The sequence below is a fragment of the Archocentrus centrarchus genome, chromosome 4 (assembly GCF_007364275.1).
Source record: "Archocentrus centrarchus isolate MPI-CPG fArcCen1 chromosome 4, fArcCen1, whole genome shotgun sequence".
NCBI lineage: Eukaryota > Metazoa > Chordata > Actinopteri > Cichliformes > Cichlidae > Archocentrus > Archocentrus centrarchus.
The window spans coordinates 28,386,581-28,405,672 of NC_044349.1; the positions used below are offsets into that span (position 1 = coordinate 28,386,581).

The following is a 19,092-nucleotide window of genomic DNA, read 5'->3' on the forward strand; positions in this document are numbered from 1 at the left end:
GCATCGATTGCAGGTGATCGTCGACTCCATGGTGTCTCTCTGTCGCGAGCTCTGCCCTCTATCTTCTTCTGCAGCAGAGAGATTAAGCCCACCCCTCTCATCTGTCTCTGAGCGTGTGTCCATCCCTCGCTCTGCCATTCGCACTGCCCTTATGGAAAGAGCAGCGCAGGACATTCACAGGGCCTTGGAGTAAGTGAGACGATGAGGCAGCAACAATAAGTCTGAATTTGATAAGAAGAATATTGATTTGCGCTCACTTTTACCAAGCCTCTTCCCGTCAGTGTCTCCCTTTCCTCTAACCCAATCTTCTGCAGAGAAGTAAAGCTGTCAGTGGTTTCCTATCTCACCAACTCCATCGTGGACCAGATCCTTCAGGAGCTCTACGCCACCCATAAGAACCTGGTAAACACAAAGCATTGACTGTAAACTTGTGAAAGATAAGCAGTTTGAGTGTGTGTCAAAAGTTTTAAGCACACTGTCTTTCTCAGACTCGGCAGGTGTCTCATCTTAAATGCTGGGAAGGGACGTGTGAAGATGGGACAGGCTGGAGGTTTAACAGGCACAGAGACTCTCTGGACATCACAGATGAAGAGCTTGGCACAAGCATAGTGAGTGTGGACATATGGACATATGTTTGATTTGGGTCAGAGCCCAACAGAAGATCAGAACGGTTTCCAGTTTTTAGTTTGTTCTTCCTTCTTTATCGTATGTGATAATGTTGGCAGCGTCTCAGAGCATTTCCATTCTCTTCTACAGTACTGTGCAAAACTTTTGAGCCCTTCATTTCTTTATATTTTGCTTCTAAGGAGCCTTGTAGTTTTTTTTAAAAACACATAATGCCTTCCTATTTGTTTAGTTGAATCTACAAAAAAACCCAACTTGGCTTATTTCAGCGGTGTGCAGTGTGTCCATTTGGAGAAAACTGGAGGTCAAAAAAAAAGAAGTGGTAAACCCCCAAAAAACACTATCAACAGCAGATGAACAATATCTAAAAGTCATGTCCTTAAGAAATAGGAAAAAAATCCAGCAAAGCCCTGCACGTATTTCCTAGACTATGACTTCAGGAATATGATCTTTCAAAAGTGTAGCAGAAGTTCAGCATTAAATTCTGAGAGTTTGAATTTACTTGAAATTTTGATAGTATGGCCTGCACTACCATATTTGAAGGTCTGTGGAAACTATAGTCTGTAGAACTATTTCAAAGATAGAGGGTTGAAATTAGAATATACAGTCTGACTGGCCGTGGATGCTGCCTGTAAACAAAAGTATGAATTTTTCAAAAATTCATTTTGGGAAAGTTAGGCAGAAAACAATCACAGATGTTATAACCAGACACTAAATCTTTCTAGACATTTCAAATTGAAGTTTTTAGACAAAGTCATATCACAACAAACTAGCATTCTTTTTTTTCATTTTCAAACTCAAATATCTTCAATACCATTGATCTGATTAGTTTTAAGTGGCACTTTTCCTATTAAGAAGTGTGTGCCCCCATCCCGAATTTTATATTTATTTATTTGGGTTTTACTTATTTTTTTTTTTTTGAGGAAATCAGTGATGGTCAGGATGGAAGCATTGGTCAGTTGACATGTAACGACCCAGGGTCCTAACAGGCACTTGGGCACCGACCCAGTGCCCACACTTTAAGATTCTAGCTAAGTCTATAAAGAGTTAGGCTGTCACACTGTCAGTCTACTTTCTGCAAACTTTACCTAAGCGCGTTATCCAGGGTTTATACCCTGTGACGTTAAATGTGTGGTTGTAAGTGACAGAGAGGAGGATTAATTACCTTCAAACTTACAAGAAATGAGAAGTTTACTGAAAGTCATCCATTATCTGAACCATTTATCAAAATCATGGTTGTGGTGGGGCTGATGCCATTGGCACGTCTAGTCAGCAGTTGATCACAGGGCCAACTCTGAGAGACAGTTAAACATTCACACTCAGTGCCAATTTTGAATTGCCATTTAACTTAACATCCATGTCTTCAGACTAAGGAAGACAGTCAGAGTACTTTGAGGAAACATCCTTGTTGACCAGGTGGTTTGAACCTCAAACCCTCTTATTGTGTGGCGGGAATCCTAACCACTGCACAGCATGCACTTACATGAAATTAGAGGAAGGATGTTATAATTAAATATACTAAAAATTAGCTGTATAAATATATATATTTTTTAAATGAACTGAAATAGAAATGAAAACAAGAGGAAATCTAACTGAAACAATAGTATACACTTAGAAAACTAACCATCCATCCATTTTCCTTCGCTTATCTGGGGCCGGGTCACGGGGGCAGCAGCCTAAGCAGAGAAGCCCAAACCTCCCTCTCCCCAGTCACCTCTACCAGCTCATCTGGGGAGTACCCCAAGGCATTCTCAGGCCAACCGAGAGAAATAATCTCTCAAGCGTGTCCTGGGTCTGCCCAAGTAGACATGCCCAGAACACCTCACCCAAGAGGTGCCCAGGAGGCATCCTAGTCAGATGCCCGAACCACCTCAACTGGCTCCTTTCGATGTGGAGGAGGAGCAGCTCTACTTTGAGTTCCTCCCGAATGGCTGCACCCCTCACCCGAGAGGCCAGCCACCCTTCGGAGGAAGCTCATTTCTGCCGCTTGTATACGCGATCTCATTCTTTCAGTCACTACCCAAAGCTCATGACTATAGGTGAGGGTACAGACGTAGATTGACCGGTAAATTGACAGCTTCGCTTTCACACTCAGCTCCCTCTTCACCACGACAGACCGGTGCAGCGTCCGCATCACTGCAGAAGCAGCCCCAATCCACCTGTCAGTCTCCTGCTCCCTTCTCCCGTCACTCGTGAAGAAGACCCCGAAAACTAAATAAAAATAAATATGTACAGGAAATATTTTACTTTTTGTCAGTATGGCCAACTATGTCTACACAACCAGGCTGAGGAGGCTTTAAATAGATTTTTATCCCATCTAACATTACCTCTTATCAATATTAAGCAAATGAAAAAAAAGCCCAGCGAGCTGGATGTTTTTAAACACATTGCCTCCAGCATTTGTTTTACCTATAAGCAGCTCTGTGTAGAAACCGAAATCCTGGAGATATGATAAAGTATCATAACTCCCAAAAAAGACCCCGGAGGACTGTGATGTTCATAAATATTAGTTCAATATTTCAAACCATTTTCAATTTCTGTCTGACATGGAAAGGAGAATTGTTTCTCAGTTTTGTATTTTGTTACATAATAACGATATTTCATATTTGTCATCACAAATCATATATGCTTCAGTGAGTTTGGTGTTGATTAAATTAGGTTTACGATCCCCTGCTCGTTTTTCACCTTATTAAACTTGAGCACTAAAACTAAGCCAGAAACAGTGTTTCAGTAGTGACAAAACTTGCAGGAATGAGGACTTTCTCCTTGGAGTTTTGACATTTGAAACATTAAGCTGACTTTCCTGACAGGAACACTACAGTTAAAGGTCAGAAATTTTGAAAGGCTCCTACTCCTTCACTGGAGACGTTCTAACAATACTTGAATTGATGATGTATAGTCAATTCAATTGTGTTTTGGCCTTTAGAAGCTTCCACTGATTGTAGTGATTGAAGCACGATATTGAATGCCCATGTTTCAAAAGGCCAATAATTGCTACCCTCAAAGCCTGACTGGCATTAAACAGAAATCATGTTATTGTTACACACAATAGACAATGGACAAAGAAGAGAAAACTGACTTTTTACATATGAATTTATATAAGTTTGGCTCTCTTCATGATGTTGCACAAAACTATGAAATTGTTAAAAAAAAATTCTTATCTTTTAATGGAGCAGCTTCACCTCCATCCCTATTCCAGTTTTAAAATGAGTTCTCAGTTGTGTGCTGTATCTACATTTACTCATTAACAGTAAATTAGAGCTTTTTTTCTCTCTCTGTCTATTCCTACCTGCAGAATCATTCTTATCATCTCTCCAAATGAGGAAACTAAACCTGAAACCGAATATTATCTGAATGCTACCAATATGGCTGGAATGTAGGGAGGCCAAATTAACCTGAAAAAAAGAATAAAAAGAGAATCTCTGCTGACACACAAAAAGAGCAGCTCAATACTGAGCAGCAGGTTAAAGCGCTGGAGCAAACCGTTTCCCTGGCATCAAGCACGGGACCGTCGATATCAGCTCAGTCAATGCCTGCCTCATACGCCTCGATGTCTCCTTTAAAACCTGCAAGGAATTTGAAACACTGGTATTTCATTAGTTAATGCAGCTAATGAAGAAACTTGTTGTCTCACTCATATAAAAGGCTGGTTTACTTTGGCATCTCAGCTCTTTATGTCGGATCTATCCATTTCAAATTTCTTACACATTTCAGTCAGAGTTCAAAAATCAATAATCTAGAGGGGAGTTAACAGTCTTTATATTATCTTCTCTTGTGCCTGAGTTTGGTGACGGTAACATCTCAATAGACTACCAACCTTGCTAATATTATATGTGGAGACCCTCAAGGATCCATCCTGGGACTCTTTTGTCCTCTTTAAATTTTTCATTTGTATATTTACTTCTGATCTTACGCACAATAACCAAACGCTCAGTTATCTTGATGGGCTGTTAGTGTTATATTCGCGTGTTAGCAATTTTGTGAAGCTGGTTTCTAAATGCTGAGATCATTTTAGTTTTGCAGTATATAAGCTAAATATTTAACATTGCTGAAATTTTGACCCCATTATTGTGCTACTTTCTATGTCAGTATGGACCAAAATGGTGAGACTGACTCACCATTTTGCTGACATTGCCATCCTTAGAGCAGCACCTTAGAAACCCTTAAGCAGCTGTTTTTAAGGCTTTCTCCTTAAAAATCTCTTTGCAATCATTTATTTTAACTTAAAAATTAGGTTTCCTTCAGTTTGTTTGTGCTTCCTTACCCAATCTGTGTCTCGTAACTGTAGCAGGGAGACTTCTGGTTTATGCGATCCTATTCTAACATGGCTCTTGGCTGGTAACTACCTTTCCATCCACCAGCTCCCCAGTGTCTCGATATGGATGCCATCATTACTTTGCACAACAGCACTTCTGCCTCTCTGAGGCCACTAACACATTGTAAAGCAGTTCTGTGACTGTCTTCATTTTGCTTGGACTTACCTAGACACGTCTGGCTGCTATAACTGCCATTATGCATTTTCACAAGGGCGAGAATTTGCAGTTGTTCCATTTTTCTCTAACACACAAGAGAGTCGCTCTTTTTCCACTAGACCAACATTATATACGTGAGGCCATCCGGCTGAAGGGGAGCGCTCAGCTGGTTTCTACATGTGAAATTCATAAGCCTTTGCTTGAAATTTAGTACAGCACCATGTTGAACATATCTAAAAATTGTGCCTTGATTTGACAAATCTCCACTGACAAAAGCACTGATTGCCCTGAAGGGCGACTTGTATAATATTTGTGTTGACCTGTTTGCCTGTTTCTGCATCTCACTCTAATTCAGCATTGCAACGGCTTTTTTTTTTTTTTAGTGCTTGTTTCGGCCCCGGACACAATAGCCATTAAGAAGCACAGCTCTAGAACAAGACGAATACGACCTGTCTCCACCAGGCTGAGTGAGTACTGCTGTATAGCCTATTATCCTCTCTCCTCAGTCTAGCTCTGACCCCTTCCTTGTCTCTCCCAAAGCTCCATTAGTGTTTTCGGTAGTCTGTTTTCCCCTTTTTCCATCTCTTCTTCTCAGAAGTCTGTTAATGGCTGTTTTAATCTAACCGGAACCAAGCCTGAGTCATTATATGTCAGAGCAGTTGCCGATTGTTTTGAATTTGATGACTTTGAAGCAGAAATGATGACTCCCTCTAATCTCCCCACTCCTTGACAGTTCCTTCTCAGTTTCTTGCCCTCGCATCCTCTGTAATCCTTTTGCTGCTTTTTGCTGCCATCAGGCCTGTGTGATGACTCCAGCTCCTCTCCACCCCCTTCCGTGCCATCATACTCATCGCCGCTCTCCCGCTCTGCATCCTGGGAGGGCCTGTCAGAGCTGCCCACACAGGGTCTGCCCCTGCATCACGTAACGCGAGTTCGTCCGAGGCCTCCACGAAGACACAAGGGAGGGCACATCCCAGCTGAGAGAGTAAGGCTGGTCTGATCTTGGCACGGTCTGGCACATATTAAAATGTTAAATAATCTGAAGCTACACCCAATATTCCAGTATACATCACCTTTACGCAAATCTGCATCCATTTATCAATATATATCTATGCATAATTCTCCCATTTCCCAAAATTTGTGCCTGCTGGCAGTGACTGCTGTCTTTACAGAAGTAATCTATTCAAAGTGGGTGCCTGCAATTGGATTATGTCATCTCAGTAAAGGCATTGTAATCCATTCATTTTATTGCATACATAAGATTTACAAATGGAATCCACTAAACTGACCTCTCTAAAAAGAGTTTAAGCATGTTTTTGTGTCTGTGTGTGAACAGCACTGCAGTGAAAATGGAGGGATAAGCCCTCTGGATGATGGACTCCCTGATTTCTACACAAAAAGAGTGCTCCCTGATAGGTAAGAGTTCCTTTTATATTTCCACTTTGACAATACTTCCTCTCTTTTAGAAACCTATCTACTGTAAACCTGTACTGACCTTACAAAACATCCCCTCGATGTTGCGTGTTAAAACTGTGGCTCACATTTACTTAAAATTACTGCCATTTTCAACAGTAAACTGACGGCTTTTAGATTGAGCTCCTGCTTTTCCCAGCAGTCATCATTTTCCATTACTGCTGGAGCTAGGTAATCCATCACAGTGGACGTGTTGTCACTTTAAAGTTATTGTTGCAAATTCATGCTACTAAACTCTCCCAGTCTTCAAGAGTTGGTCGTTTCACAGCAAATACAAGAAGACATATTTACTTACTGGTTACCTTTGGGCTTCTTCATCCAATCATGTGGCTTGTGAATACCGAATTTAGACAAATGAGCATATCTTTTAAAAAGGCCACGACTGACTGACCAGATTTAGCCCAGAAAATAATGTCAATGGACAGCCGGTGCTTGGTGGGCATAGTCAGAAGAAGATTGTTGTTTTGATCTGCAGTAAGATATATTTAGCAGGTTTTGTTTTGGGACAGATCCCCGCCCTTCTGTGCACAGATTTGGAAAGCAGAAGGCAGGGAAAAAAACACCTAGCCATCATTTGCATATATGGAGAGCAGCAGCAAGACCCTAGCCCAGAACGGAGCGGGCATCAGTGACAACAGACATCATGTTAATTAAGGCAGACACAGCATGAAAAGAAGGAACTGCAAATATGTGCAAGATAAAACTGTTCAAATAAAGTGTCTGGTATGTGATGTGAAAACCAGATGTGTAAACAGACATCAGCTGAGCTGTCAGCTGATGTGTGGACTGGTATTGAGATCAGGCGATCTGTCAAAATCGAGGCTGAACTTGACCCGAGCTGCGTCAGTGAACGGGCGTATGGGTTGCAGTGATTTTAAAATGTATATTATGTTTAATGCACACCCATGGATTGCATTACGGGGATTACAAAGGGAACATTTCATCAGTCAATATAATGATTTCTATCCGATTATGTAACAAAGAGGGAAACTGTCTCAGTGGCAAGGACAGCCAGTCAGAGGGACAGCCAGTCAGGAGAAAGTTGGCTTAAAGGCAGGATGAAGGAAGCTAAAACAGCTCACTTCAGAGGATGAACTGGGGGGGGGGGGGGGGGTGCACCGAGACCTAGTGTGAGATGAAAGAATTAGTTTGAACTTAAAATTGTGCAAAGCTGTTTTAGTCGAGTCCAAGAATACATATATAGAGAGGGACTAAAATCTTGGGTAACCTACTGAAATGTAGCTTCAGCATTTGTTTGGTAGTGTTACCTGTTGTATTCATTATAAACAAAAGTAGTTCTTCTGTGAAAGGCTGTTGGAATTGATGTTTTATTCTCAATTATGCCTTTTGAAAAGCTGGCTTTGTGTGTGTTTACATTTGCCTGCTTCACTGTGTGGAGTGTATTTCTCCTTCAGTGGATTTGATTATATATTTAAATGTCAGAATAAAAGGAATTTTTAAAGCAGATGCCTTCAAAGGGTTGAAGGTTTTATTGGTTAGTCGGGAGTGGTTTCTGCATCTCTGACTTTTTTGCCAGGCTTTGTTTTTGATAATTTCTAATTGCTGAATGGGATGTTTTTAAAGGTTCCATTCCATTAGTTAGTTGACAGAGATACATTTAAGCAATCTTACCTCAACAATCCTTCAAGTCATCACAATTTAACTGACCTGGATTCAGAAAAAAACATAGCATGTCAAGACACAGAATCAATGATTTTTCCTCCTTTGTTGTGAACCCTGCTGAGTTCTGACAGTGTGTGTGTTCACACCTTCACTGAGCTGTTATTTTAATTGGCTTATGCTTCGTGATTTTCATAATTCAAGAAGACTATTTCTCTGGTCAGTGTGTTGTCTGTCTTTGATGTGATCTCGTGGCTCGTTCCTTATGTCCTGCTGTCTGCTCAAACATTCAGAGGCAGATCGAGCAAATTCTGGAAACCATCGTCTCTTTTTAATTAAAACATAAACTTTGCGATGATTAGTGGAGCTGGAGCTGACTGCGTGGAGCAGGTTGGGTTTGGTAGCACATTGGTGGCTGTATGTTGTTGATCAAAGGAGTCTGAGATTTCTGTGAGGTACTTTGTGACCTAATGTCACGTCTAGTTTGGTGATTTTGTTCGAAGTGTAATTGGTTGCTGCGGTATTATAAAAATAAAGACACGCAGACACAGAGCATGCAGTTCAGCTTCCACACTGCATCTCATATCAGACACTGCAATGAATGCTGAAAATATTTCTGCATAACTCTGTTCCGGCTCTTAAAGCCCACAAGTCTGCATCCACTTTTCACAGTTACTAAAAAAAAAAAAGAATACATTTTTGCTGTAGATGTTCGACAGTTTTACATGTATTTGATATAGTCTTCTATTCAAGCGGCGCACAGTCACACTTGCATCAAAAATCGCAGAGTAAAGTTAATATCCTGAGGAGAGTTTTTTCAAGGCGACACTCTGGGACCTAAAACTCACAATATCACAGCATGCCATATAGCAGTGTGCAGCGTAAAGCTGCTGCCTGAGGCTGTCACAGGTCACTAAACTTTTATATTTCCACATAAATGATCAAACTCTTACAAATTTAGTGTACAGATCAAAACTTTAGAGGAAAGTCTTTTCGCTCCACACCAATTTGCAATGATCTGGAATTGATGTTATTTTAATCTCCTGTCTAAATGGATAGTTTTTATGTAACTGTGACATAAAAACTGCATGTATAGAATCACCAGTCAAACCTGATAAAATCTGCTCAAAAGGTACATTTGTCCTAAAATTAGGGTTAAAAACTGTATTTTTTTTTTATTGAACTATGGATGTGCATAGTAAAAACAACATTACAGCTTCATTACTGGCTCAGTACAGAGTGCCGACACAATCGGCATCTCTGCTCATGCCTCATCGCAACAAAATTGTCCAACATATTTCCCAGTTTGGCTGTTTAGTGGATCTTTGATAGCAATGACGACACAGAGCACTCATTTGATCTTCCAGATTATATCTGGGGAGTGGATGGAGGTCTTTCTCCCTAGCCCCGACTCCACCCAAATGCTCTAGACATCAACACAACCACCTGAAATGTAGCTCTGCTTTACTGCGCCCTTGTACAGTTTTCTGAAACATAAATATCGCTCACAGGTGACAACAGATTCCTGAGCCTGCTAAAAATTAACACTTAGCAACGTGGATAAATTAAATTGGGACGCAAAAAGTGGCCACACATTTTTGGATGTGTCTGGCATGCAGAGGCAGCATTTTAACATTTGGAATTGACGCAGCCTTTATTTTGGTGAAGCTGAATTCATAAACAGCAGCCAGAGCTTATCAGAATCATGTCGCTCCTTTCCGCACAGAAGCTCATGAGGTGAAGTCAGTGCTTTTAAAGTGATTACTTTTATCTAAAGTGCACTTTTTTTATATTATAAATCACTGTGTACCACAAGATGTAGCTTAGCAACACACAAAACACAGCAGTAGAGCAGACAGGCAGCCAGCCCGGATGGCTCTGATGAATTCAGTGATAGATTCAGTGACAGAGGTGACTCATGTGTAGACACCAAAGATGAATATGATGGACTGAAGCATGTGTGTTTCATCGACCTCTCTCACCTCTTTCAGTCAGCTCTCGTCTCTGCACAAAGCGCACTCTCTCAGGAGGAAGAAGAGGAGAAACATGCTGGCGATCTTCGGCTTCCGTAAAAGCCGCAACCAAACTCTGTCCCATCCAGGGCCTGAGTCAGAGGCTGAAGCTTATGGAGATGGGAGTCACACTGTTGCTACAGCACCCACGGGGTGAGTGTGTTTACACACACTCACGTGCACACGGATTCTTTTCGAGAAAGATTTGGCCTCGAACACGGATGGAAATACAAAACGTCTCCAAGGACTTTTTCTTTCCATGTTCAACTCTACATCTTCACATCTTCTGCTCACTAGCTCACTTCTAGGGAGGACAATCCTCAGCACTGAACCCCATAAATACTCCAACAAATATCACTCTAAATCTTCCGTATTTCTGTGTTGATATAAGAAATGGCTGATAGCTGCCAAAGTGCTGGCTTTCTGATACCAGAGTGTGTACACAGATGTAGATGGCAGCTGGTGTCTCCGAATTCGGGATCCAACAGTCAGCCGCGTGATTAGAAATGAACACGCTGCATGTCAAATACAGATTACAATGGTGTTACATCTGATTTTTGGCAGGAAATTGATACTTCCTGTTTGCCCTGTTCTGAAAACTTGTTACAGTTTTTGTGTATTTTAAATATGTGGAATAAATGAGCAGATTGTGTGGCCAGGTTTTCATCTTCGTATCTTCCACCTTCTAGGACAGCAATGGAGAATGTATACACTCTCCTCCAGCCTCCGAGATCTAGTGCCAGAGCCGGATCTCCCAGTGACGGAGCTGATGGGAAAATGAATGACCACCAAGGGAAAAGTACTGTCGTTTTGAGTCCACCACCAGTGCCAGGCATCCCTCACACGAGTGTGGGTGGAAGCAAACACCCATTTTATTCTCCAAGAGAGGTAGGGCTAGTAATCCACTACTATTATTTACTCAAAGTTAGCAATGTATCTGTAACCTCTTCTTGTTTTGTTTTGACAGAAACCTGAAGTGGATGCTGTGTTTGAACAGCCGGAGGAGACAGACAAGTACTGGGCGGATGACAAACAGAGGACGGCAGAGGTGCTGCAAGCAGACAAGCAGTGGATGATAGAGGGAAGGCAGAGCGATGTAGACAGACAGCGGTTTGACGACAGGCTGCAAGATAGAACTTTAGGAGAGCCGAGAACGACAGACAGACAGACAGACAGGTACTGGACTGAGAGCAGGCATCCAGACAGGCACATGGACAGACAGTGGACTGTGGACAGACACACTCAGAGGCAGATTGACAGAAAAATAGAAAGACAGTGGATGGGCGGCAGACAGATAGAACGGTCGTGGTCGGAGAACAAACCAGCGGATTTACAGGTGGACAGTCAGTGGGCTGAGAGCAGACATCAAGGAAGAAAGACAGACAGACAGGTCCAAGCGCTTCAGCTGGCTCAAAGGCCTCTTCCTCCATACCCGCTGGACAGGACGCCCTCTCCAAAACAGGAAACGGACCCTCTGAAAAGCATAGAGGTCGCAGCCATAGAGTGGCATCCGCAGGATATGCAGGGAGACAGACATGCATCCCTCGATGCAGGTGGAAGTTTCACAGAGGGCTGGAAGACGAGCGGAGGAGGAGGTGGTGTCCCTGCCAGTCGAGCGGCATCAAAACCCGATCCCCCGCCACAAAGCAGCAAACCCAATCTGTCCAAACTGAGGCAGAGGCATCGACTCGAGAGCTCAGATGCTCTGCCAGGTATTACACAGGTCAACCATGTTCATTTGCTGCAGGTCAGAAAGCAGATTTTAGCTTGCAAAGAGTTTTCACTGCAGTCTTTGCTGCAAGTCTACAAGCCAGTCACTTCTCTTTCATCTGTAGCTACAGAGGAGGAAGGAGATACAGAGAAGGATCCTGGAAATATGGAGAAGAAAGAGAGAGAAAAGAGACGAGATTCTGAAGGTCACCCTCCTCCGATTCCTGAGAAGGTGTGGAATTTAAAGCCACATACAAGTCAGTTTGTTCCATTTTTTTTTTCCCTCCCCAATTCTTTTTCTGTAACTTTAAACCAAATTTGCTCATTGATAATGTTGTCCTTGTGTTTGTTCACAGTCTTGTATGCATGCCCAGCCAAAGACCTCCTCATTTGTGACTTTTCCAAAAGAATCAGCCAATGAGAGGAACTTACCGCCCTCCTCCTGTCCCACCTCCTGTTGATAAGCCAATACATGGGTTGCCAGACAGAGCTGCAAGCCAAGGTACCTGCGCTGAAAAGAGTTAACAGACAAATGTAACCTCTGCTTACATTTCTATTTTGAAAAGCAGTAAGTTGTTTGCTAATATTTTCCACTTTTGTGAAGCAACAGCTAGTAGCCAGCATGGCATTAAAAAGAGTGCAAATTCTGTTTTTAAACTAATCATGCTCATTACCTCAATTTCACAACATTAAAGGTATGTGACTTGTACATTTTTTTTTAAGTTAATTAAATCAGCTGGTGCATTCCAGCTTATATTCACTTGGACCTAAAAGTGGTATTGATCTTCTCTAACTCTAACAAGAACTGAACAAACACCACACAAATACTGCCACATGTGAAAGATCATTTGTCTTGCCAGAACTGAACACCTTACAGTAGGGTGGCATGTTAATCTTGCCACCCCAAAGACCTGCTTTAAACCACAGTGCAGACACAGTGATAGAGTGAGGTATGTGCACTTCTGGATCAAATTCTTGGCATTGATCCTGCAAGTCTCTGGAACTCTGCTGGAGCCACAGAACAAAAATCTTGCAAAGATTTTTAGTGGTTCGATAAAGGTTGCTGGTTGACAGTGGTGTATGGTTCACATGAAATGCATTCATATTCACCATCAAACCATTCAGAGAGCCCTTGTGCTCTCCAGATGAATGCATTGTCATCTCGGAAGAGAGAACTCGCATCGGGACAGAAATGTTTCATCGAAGGGTAAAATTCATCACCTAGAACAACTTCGTATTGATTATCAGGGACACTTCCCTTTAAGGCGACAAGTGGACCCAAATCATGCCTCCAAAATCCCTTCACTGCTGGAGCAAAGGCTTTTCCTTTGTCACCCCTTTGTATATGTAAGATGTAAGCAGAGCCATGAGACTGCAAAGGTTTTGCAAGGAAGACAAAAGAAATGAGGAAGATGAAGAGAAAAGGAGATAAAAACATCCATCCATCCATCATTCTCTTCTGCTTATCCTTTTCAGGGTCGCCAGGGGCTGGAGATGTCATTTAAGTGAATATTTTGATTGATAGAGATATCATTGATTGAACTTTTTAACAGCAATGGAAAAAGAATTTGATAGATTTTGATCAGTTAGAACCCTGATCTCAGATCTAACAGGACATTCAATAATTTATATGCAACACTTTAAAGAACAATGTTGGCAGCGTGACGTAACACATCTATTGCAGAATCCTCCATCAAGGTCTTACAGTACTGTACGTCTGTGGCCACTGCAGGGTCATAGTTGCAGCTGCTCCTCTGTCCACACATGCTGCATGATTTCCTTTCAGTGAAATGAGTGTTTGCAAGATCGGAAAGTCCCACATTCAGAGACTTTCGGTGATTTCCAATCACTTCCCCTGGAGAAATAGTTCCACCGACTATAAAACTCTAGCTGAAATTATGCTGGTAATTTCAGTCTCCAGTGTAGCAGCAGAGGGAGGGTCTAAGATTGAGAATAATAAGACGAAAGCCTCTGCAACAGATGCATTTATTACAGTAAAGGAGGCCCCCAGCTTAAGGCCACTTAGTTCATATTTGCCCGCTTAGGCACAATGACTGTTTTAATGCCGCTGCTGTACCTCAGAGAAAAGTCGGTGACTGTATTTTGCATTTTGGTGCGAGAAGTAACCACACAGTCTGCTGGTGTTTACTTTTCTCTCCATGCACATGAATTATTACTTTTTTCTGTGCATTATTTAATGTGATTGAGTTTTGCTTTAAAAATATCTCACTGTCATCTCAAAACAAATGTGCTGTTCAGGCGATGAAGGACTCAGACCTCAGGCACCAGTGAAACCACAGAGGAACAGAAAAGCAATGTCCTGTGACGCAGGTATAATCGCATTATGAGCTACAAGTATTCACCTCACAACAGTCGTAATGCACACACGTGAATGAAATGTGTTTCGTTGATCTCTGTTTGTGTGAAGCGTCTGTATCTAACTGTTAATTTGTGTCTCCTGTCCTCACCGAACTCAGGCACTGACAGGGAAAGCCCTAATAACGTTGAGAAGCCCCCAAATCGCAAACCCCCCGTGAAAAAACCTAGACTACCCCAAAACAGAAATAAGTCACTGGACTTGTCTGGTACATGTCTCTCTGTTTTTATTTATGTGTTTGTTTGTGTGTGAGAGACCAGCTGTAATCAGTTACTGTGTGTGTGTGTTGCTGTAATGCAGACTCATAATTACTGCCCATATAGAATGAAACACAATTATGATACAGTGGGTGCGTCTTTGTGTGTTTCTGTTTTCAGAGCATTAGTTGATGTAGCTGTTGCTCTCCAGCGGAACAGTACCGATGACATACTAATGATCCCGTTCCACTTCACAGACAGCTTCAACTCAGCACTGGGCAAAGCGAGCTGTTGTGATACCTGCGAACTTCACCTGCCGCTGTCCAGCCAGAGTTGTCATCCAACGAGGTCAAAGAGTGAAGAGGAGAGAAAACATCGCAGCGGGGCAGACATCATAAAGCGTTGTTCACTCGCTTCTGTTCAAACACTTTCCTCTTGTCACTTTCCTCCCTCTTCACCCTACCCTGAGTTTCTTGTCTTTTATCTCATGTGAAGCTTTTTTTTTTTTTTTTTTGTGGCTACAGTATTTTAAAAGTATTTGCTACTTTAGAGGAACCCATAAGATCATTGTCGTGCGTGGACGGTCGGCTGAGTGCTTGAGCGTTGTGGCTTTGCTAGACAGAAGAATAATTAAAAAAAAAATAATTCTTTATTAGAACGTGGTTTCTTAAAACTGCAATGCATTTTTTTGACCGCTGATACAGTTGATTGCCTTGGTTGACACTTGAAAATGAGTTGCTTCTTATTAAATGAAACTTGATGATTTATATCTAGTTTTGCTTTCAGGAACTGAAAGGTAATATATTTTATAGAAAAAAAAAAAAAGAAATATTATGTTTGAGCACCCTCACTGTATGAATAAAACCCTAATGAAAAACATCCAGGACTTGTTGTGACTGCGTTCTTATTTGAGTTATTAGTCACTGAAGTAGGACGTGTTTCTAACCTGTGCAAGTCCATCATATCACATCAATAATTGGTAGTTTATATAAACAATACAGGGCTGGTTTTAACTCCTGATGGACCAAAAATAGTATTATTATTTACCTACACAAACACATAAAACTAGCAACAAAATTGTTGATCAGCTCCATAGTTATTTGAGACAAAGTTAACTAATATTTGATTACAGATTAATTGATTTAAAAAAGAGGAAAATTCACTGGTTCTAGCTCCTAACACTTAAACATCTGCTAGTTTGCACAGTGTTCTGATGGTTAACTCAGCATCATGTGAGTCTGCTAAGGCAGTAGATTTTATTTTGCGCACATAATAACAATGTATTAACAACAGCTGGCTTTGCCCAGGTGCTAAGTAGAAGCTATCTGAAAGGTGGAACAAGATCATTAGTATGCAATCAGTATGATTCCAAGCAACAGCTACATTAACTGATGCTGTGAAAAGAAAAACATACAAGAACGCTGTCTTGCACACAGTAACAATTTATTATCTCCCTGTTTCTTCCCTATTATCAAGTTATAATTATAGAAAATAATAATGTGCAAACAAGATAAATATTCCTTTATGGTTTGTTTTGACTGATAGTCAGACAAAACTGAAAATTTTAATATTTTGATTGAGGTAGAAAATTATGGAGTTTTTTTATGGCATTTTATACAACAAATATTAAATAATTTTTTGTTAATTTGTATTGATAATGATAAATTATGTGATAGTACAACACAAAATTCCTGCAAGTTTCCTAAATTCACTAACAGAAAAAAAAAATGAATTTGATGAAACAACTTTAATAACAAATCATGGAGGACCTGGTGTTCAGAGTTGTGCAGAGGTCTTGAGCCACGCCTTATTTCTTTATATTTTCCATCCCAGGACTCAGACTTTTTGGTCTTGTTCTCTGGGCTTACTGAAGGTTTTTCTTTGAACATTTGTTGCTCATTTTCAGCCCAGTACTTGTACCTGACCATTTTCAGCAGAATGTTTGTTTGTTTGTTAATCCACTTAACACTGACCTATGACTGATTCAAGCATAAAAAAGGCACTTAACTCGTTGTATCTTTAGGCGCTTTGTTACTAGCAAGTCTGTCACAAAAAACACACAATATGTTCCCATTTTTTGAAAAATGCCAAATATAACGGTTTAACAGGCATAAGGTAATATTTGTGCACCAACAAGGAGATTACCACAGAGCTATGGTATTAGTCAAAAACCTGGCGTATCTCGGCATGGTCTCAGTGGAACAGTGGCAGTCAAAAAGCCATTCTTAAGGAAGAGAAATAATAAAATACAGAGGTAATCCAAATTACACAAGACCTGGACTGAAAAATCAGTGGCAACAGGCTTGATGAATCAAAATTTGAAATTTAGTTTAAATCGTTATCTGTATGTACAGAGGAGGTCAGGAGAAAGGTACAACAGTGAGTGTCTACAGGCATCTGTCAAACATGGTGGAGGCTCTGTCATGGTTTGGAGCTGCTTTTCAGCCAGTAGTGTTTGGGATCTTGCCAAAATTCATGGCATTATGAATGCAGATGAGTTTCATCAAATTTGATCCAGCAGGCAACATCAGCTGGAAAGTGTTGCAGTGGTTACAGCTTCATTTTTCAGCATGACAATGATGCCAGGCACACCGACAATGCAGTTAAAGCACACCTGGATAGAAAAGTACACAGTGGACCACTATCAGTCAGGGACTGGCCCAGAAAACTTGCTTAAGAGAGTTCAGGTGTTGTTGAAGAATAAAGGTGGTCCTACTGAATACTAACTTTCAAGCTCATTAGAATTGTACAAACTCTATTTTTGCCTTATATGCTGCATTGTGATTTATGTTTGCAAGATTCAGTAAATCGCTGCACGTATTTCCTATTTTCCTTGCAAAATATAAAGCAATGAGGGGTGGTTCAAGACTTTTTCACAATACTGTCACACTTCAGTGAAGCATATTTGTAAAACACACAAAAAAACCATAATTGATCAGATTTTATAAATGAAACTGGGGGAAATCATCCAGTCTTGGCTTTATAGCATTGCTATTATGGCCAACAATTTTTTTGTTTACTGACATCTTTGTTTACTGACATTTTATTAAGTTGTCACAGTTGTACCACAATATCAAATTAGAGCTGCATGAATATCCTTCCAAATAGCAAGAAATGCAGTTTGAGATGAATGCCCTTAGCACTTGATTTAAAGGCAACCAAACTTCTATTTAATCTCTAAAAGGGTTATTACCATATTATTACCTTGGAGGTGGGCCCGAGAATTACTGACTTCTAACTCTACCATTGTGTGTGCGATTAGGTCCACATGAGCCAAGGGATGAATACTTTGTTAGACATTATCCCACCCTGCCATCATGTAATTATTAAGATCACATAATCAGTGTGTGAGGGGGATTTGAAATGTCCGGAAATGGATTTATAGGTGGCTGATACTTAGTAGCACAGGCCACCACAGGTCCAAGCAGTAAGTGAGGAGTGCTCAGACCTATGCATAGGAGAGACCAAACACCCTCTTCACAAACACATGGCACAACAGAACTTTTAGAACTGAAGAAGCTCTCAATCATCACATCAGTGTCATGTTGTCTTGTGTCTTTGAATGTGTAAATAAGGAGCTAGTTTGCAAAAGTCAACTTTAAGGCAATAATGTAATTTTGGATTTGTTTTGCTGCCCCCGTGTGGCCACAAATGCTAAACTCATGTGGCAATTCCTGTTGCTAAAAGATATTAATAAATGTTTTTTGTTTTTTAAATCGATTACATAAAGTTAGGGCCCTGCACACAGAAAGGCTCCCTTAGAAACAACAAATGGCAATGAAACTCAGTGACTTGTAGGCATGATAGAAAAAAATGCCCATTACAGGGTTAAACTAATTAAAACTTTGAGATGAGTAGCTGAGGCAAAAGTAAATGTAAACTGACTGACACAGGATGCAATGTGAGACTTACAGCTGAAACCTCTCCATTATAATCTTTCCAAAGCCTTATTTTAGAGCAAAGTTTGCCAACTTTTTGATTGGTTTTCAGCACTTTCAGTTTTTATGTCCTAGAGACCATTTAAATTAAATAGACAGTGCTTCAGAATTACTGCCTGGAGGCATGTTAGGCACAGTTATAGCCTGTGACGACTCTTGCTAATCAGGCATTTTTAGCTTATAACTATTGTCTAAATTTATTATTATTATTAATATTATTTCTGGCCCAATAAAACCAACACTGTGGGAACCAAAATAAAAAAATCCTGGCTTCAAAATAAGAGTTGGCAATCCAGTAGGTAGCTCCACCCATCTTTTATGTACAGTCTATGGTCTCAACATCAATGTCAATGTTTTTTTGTTTTTTTTGGCATATTATCTCATCTAGCTCGTGTGTGTATAGCTGTAGAGTTAATACCCAAAGCTCCAGCTATGGTTCTGCAGTGTCAAACTGATTTTCACGATCACAGGTGGATGCTAAATTTACTTCCTGACTTCAGAAATGCCCCCCTCTGGTTGGCATGACAACCTCACATATCCACAAGTCAAAGAATGTGAAACAGCAGGGGGCGACTGATCCTTACAAATGAGGCAAACACTGGGCTTTAGACACACACAAGCCACACACACACACACACACACACACACACACACAATCTGAGAAAAGAA

General features: G+C 40.8%; 1 protein-coding gene across 1 annotated transcript in view; it reads left to right on the plus strand.

Annotated features, from left to right (window-relative positions):
- Positions 1–15,265, plus strand: part of LOC115778929 (capping protein, Arp2/3 and myosin-I linker protein 3-like) — a 34,521-nt gene extending 19,256 nt beyond the window's left edge. The window contains 15 exon segments of the mRNA XM_030727308.1: positions 14–189; positions 315–402; positions 489–608; positions 5,497–5,563; positions 5,894–6,081; positions 6,433–6,512; positions 10,181–10,354; positions 10,891–11,089; positions 11,169–11,913; positions 12,037–12,143; positions 12,286–12,345; positions 12,347–12,413; positions 14,171–14,242; positions 14,389–14,496; positions 14,743–15,265. Of these exon segments, the coding sequence (XP_030583168.1) occupies positions 14–189; positions 315–402; positions 489–608; positions 5,497–5,563; positions 5,894–6,081; positions 6,433–6,512; positions 10,181–10,354; positions 10,891–11,089; positions 11,169–11,913; positions 12,037–12,143; positions 12,286–12,345; positions 12,347–12,413; positions 14,171–14,242; positions 14,389–14,496; positions 14,743–14,978 (2,487 nt within the window). The 3' untranslated portion in view covers positions 14,979–15,265.
- The last annotated feature ends 3,827 nt before the right edge of the window (positions 15,266–19,092 follow it).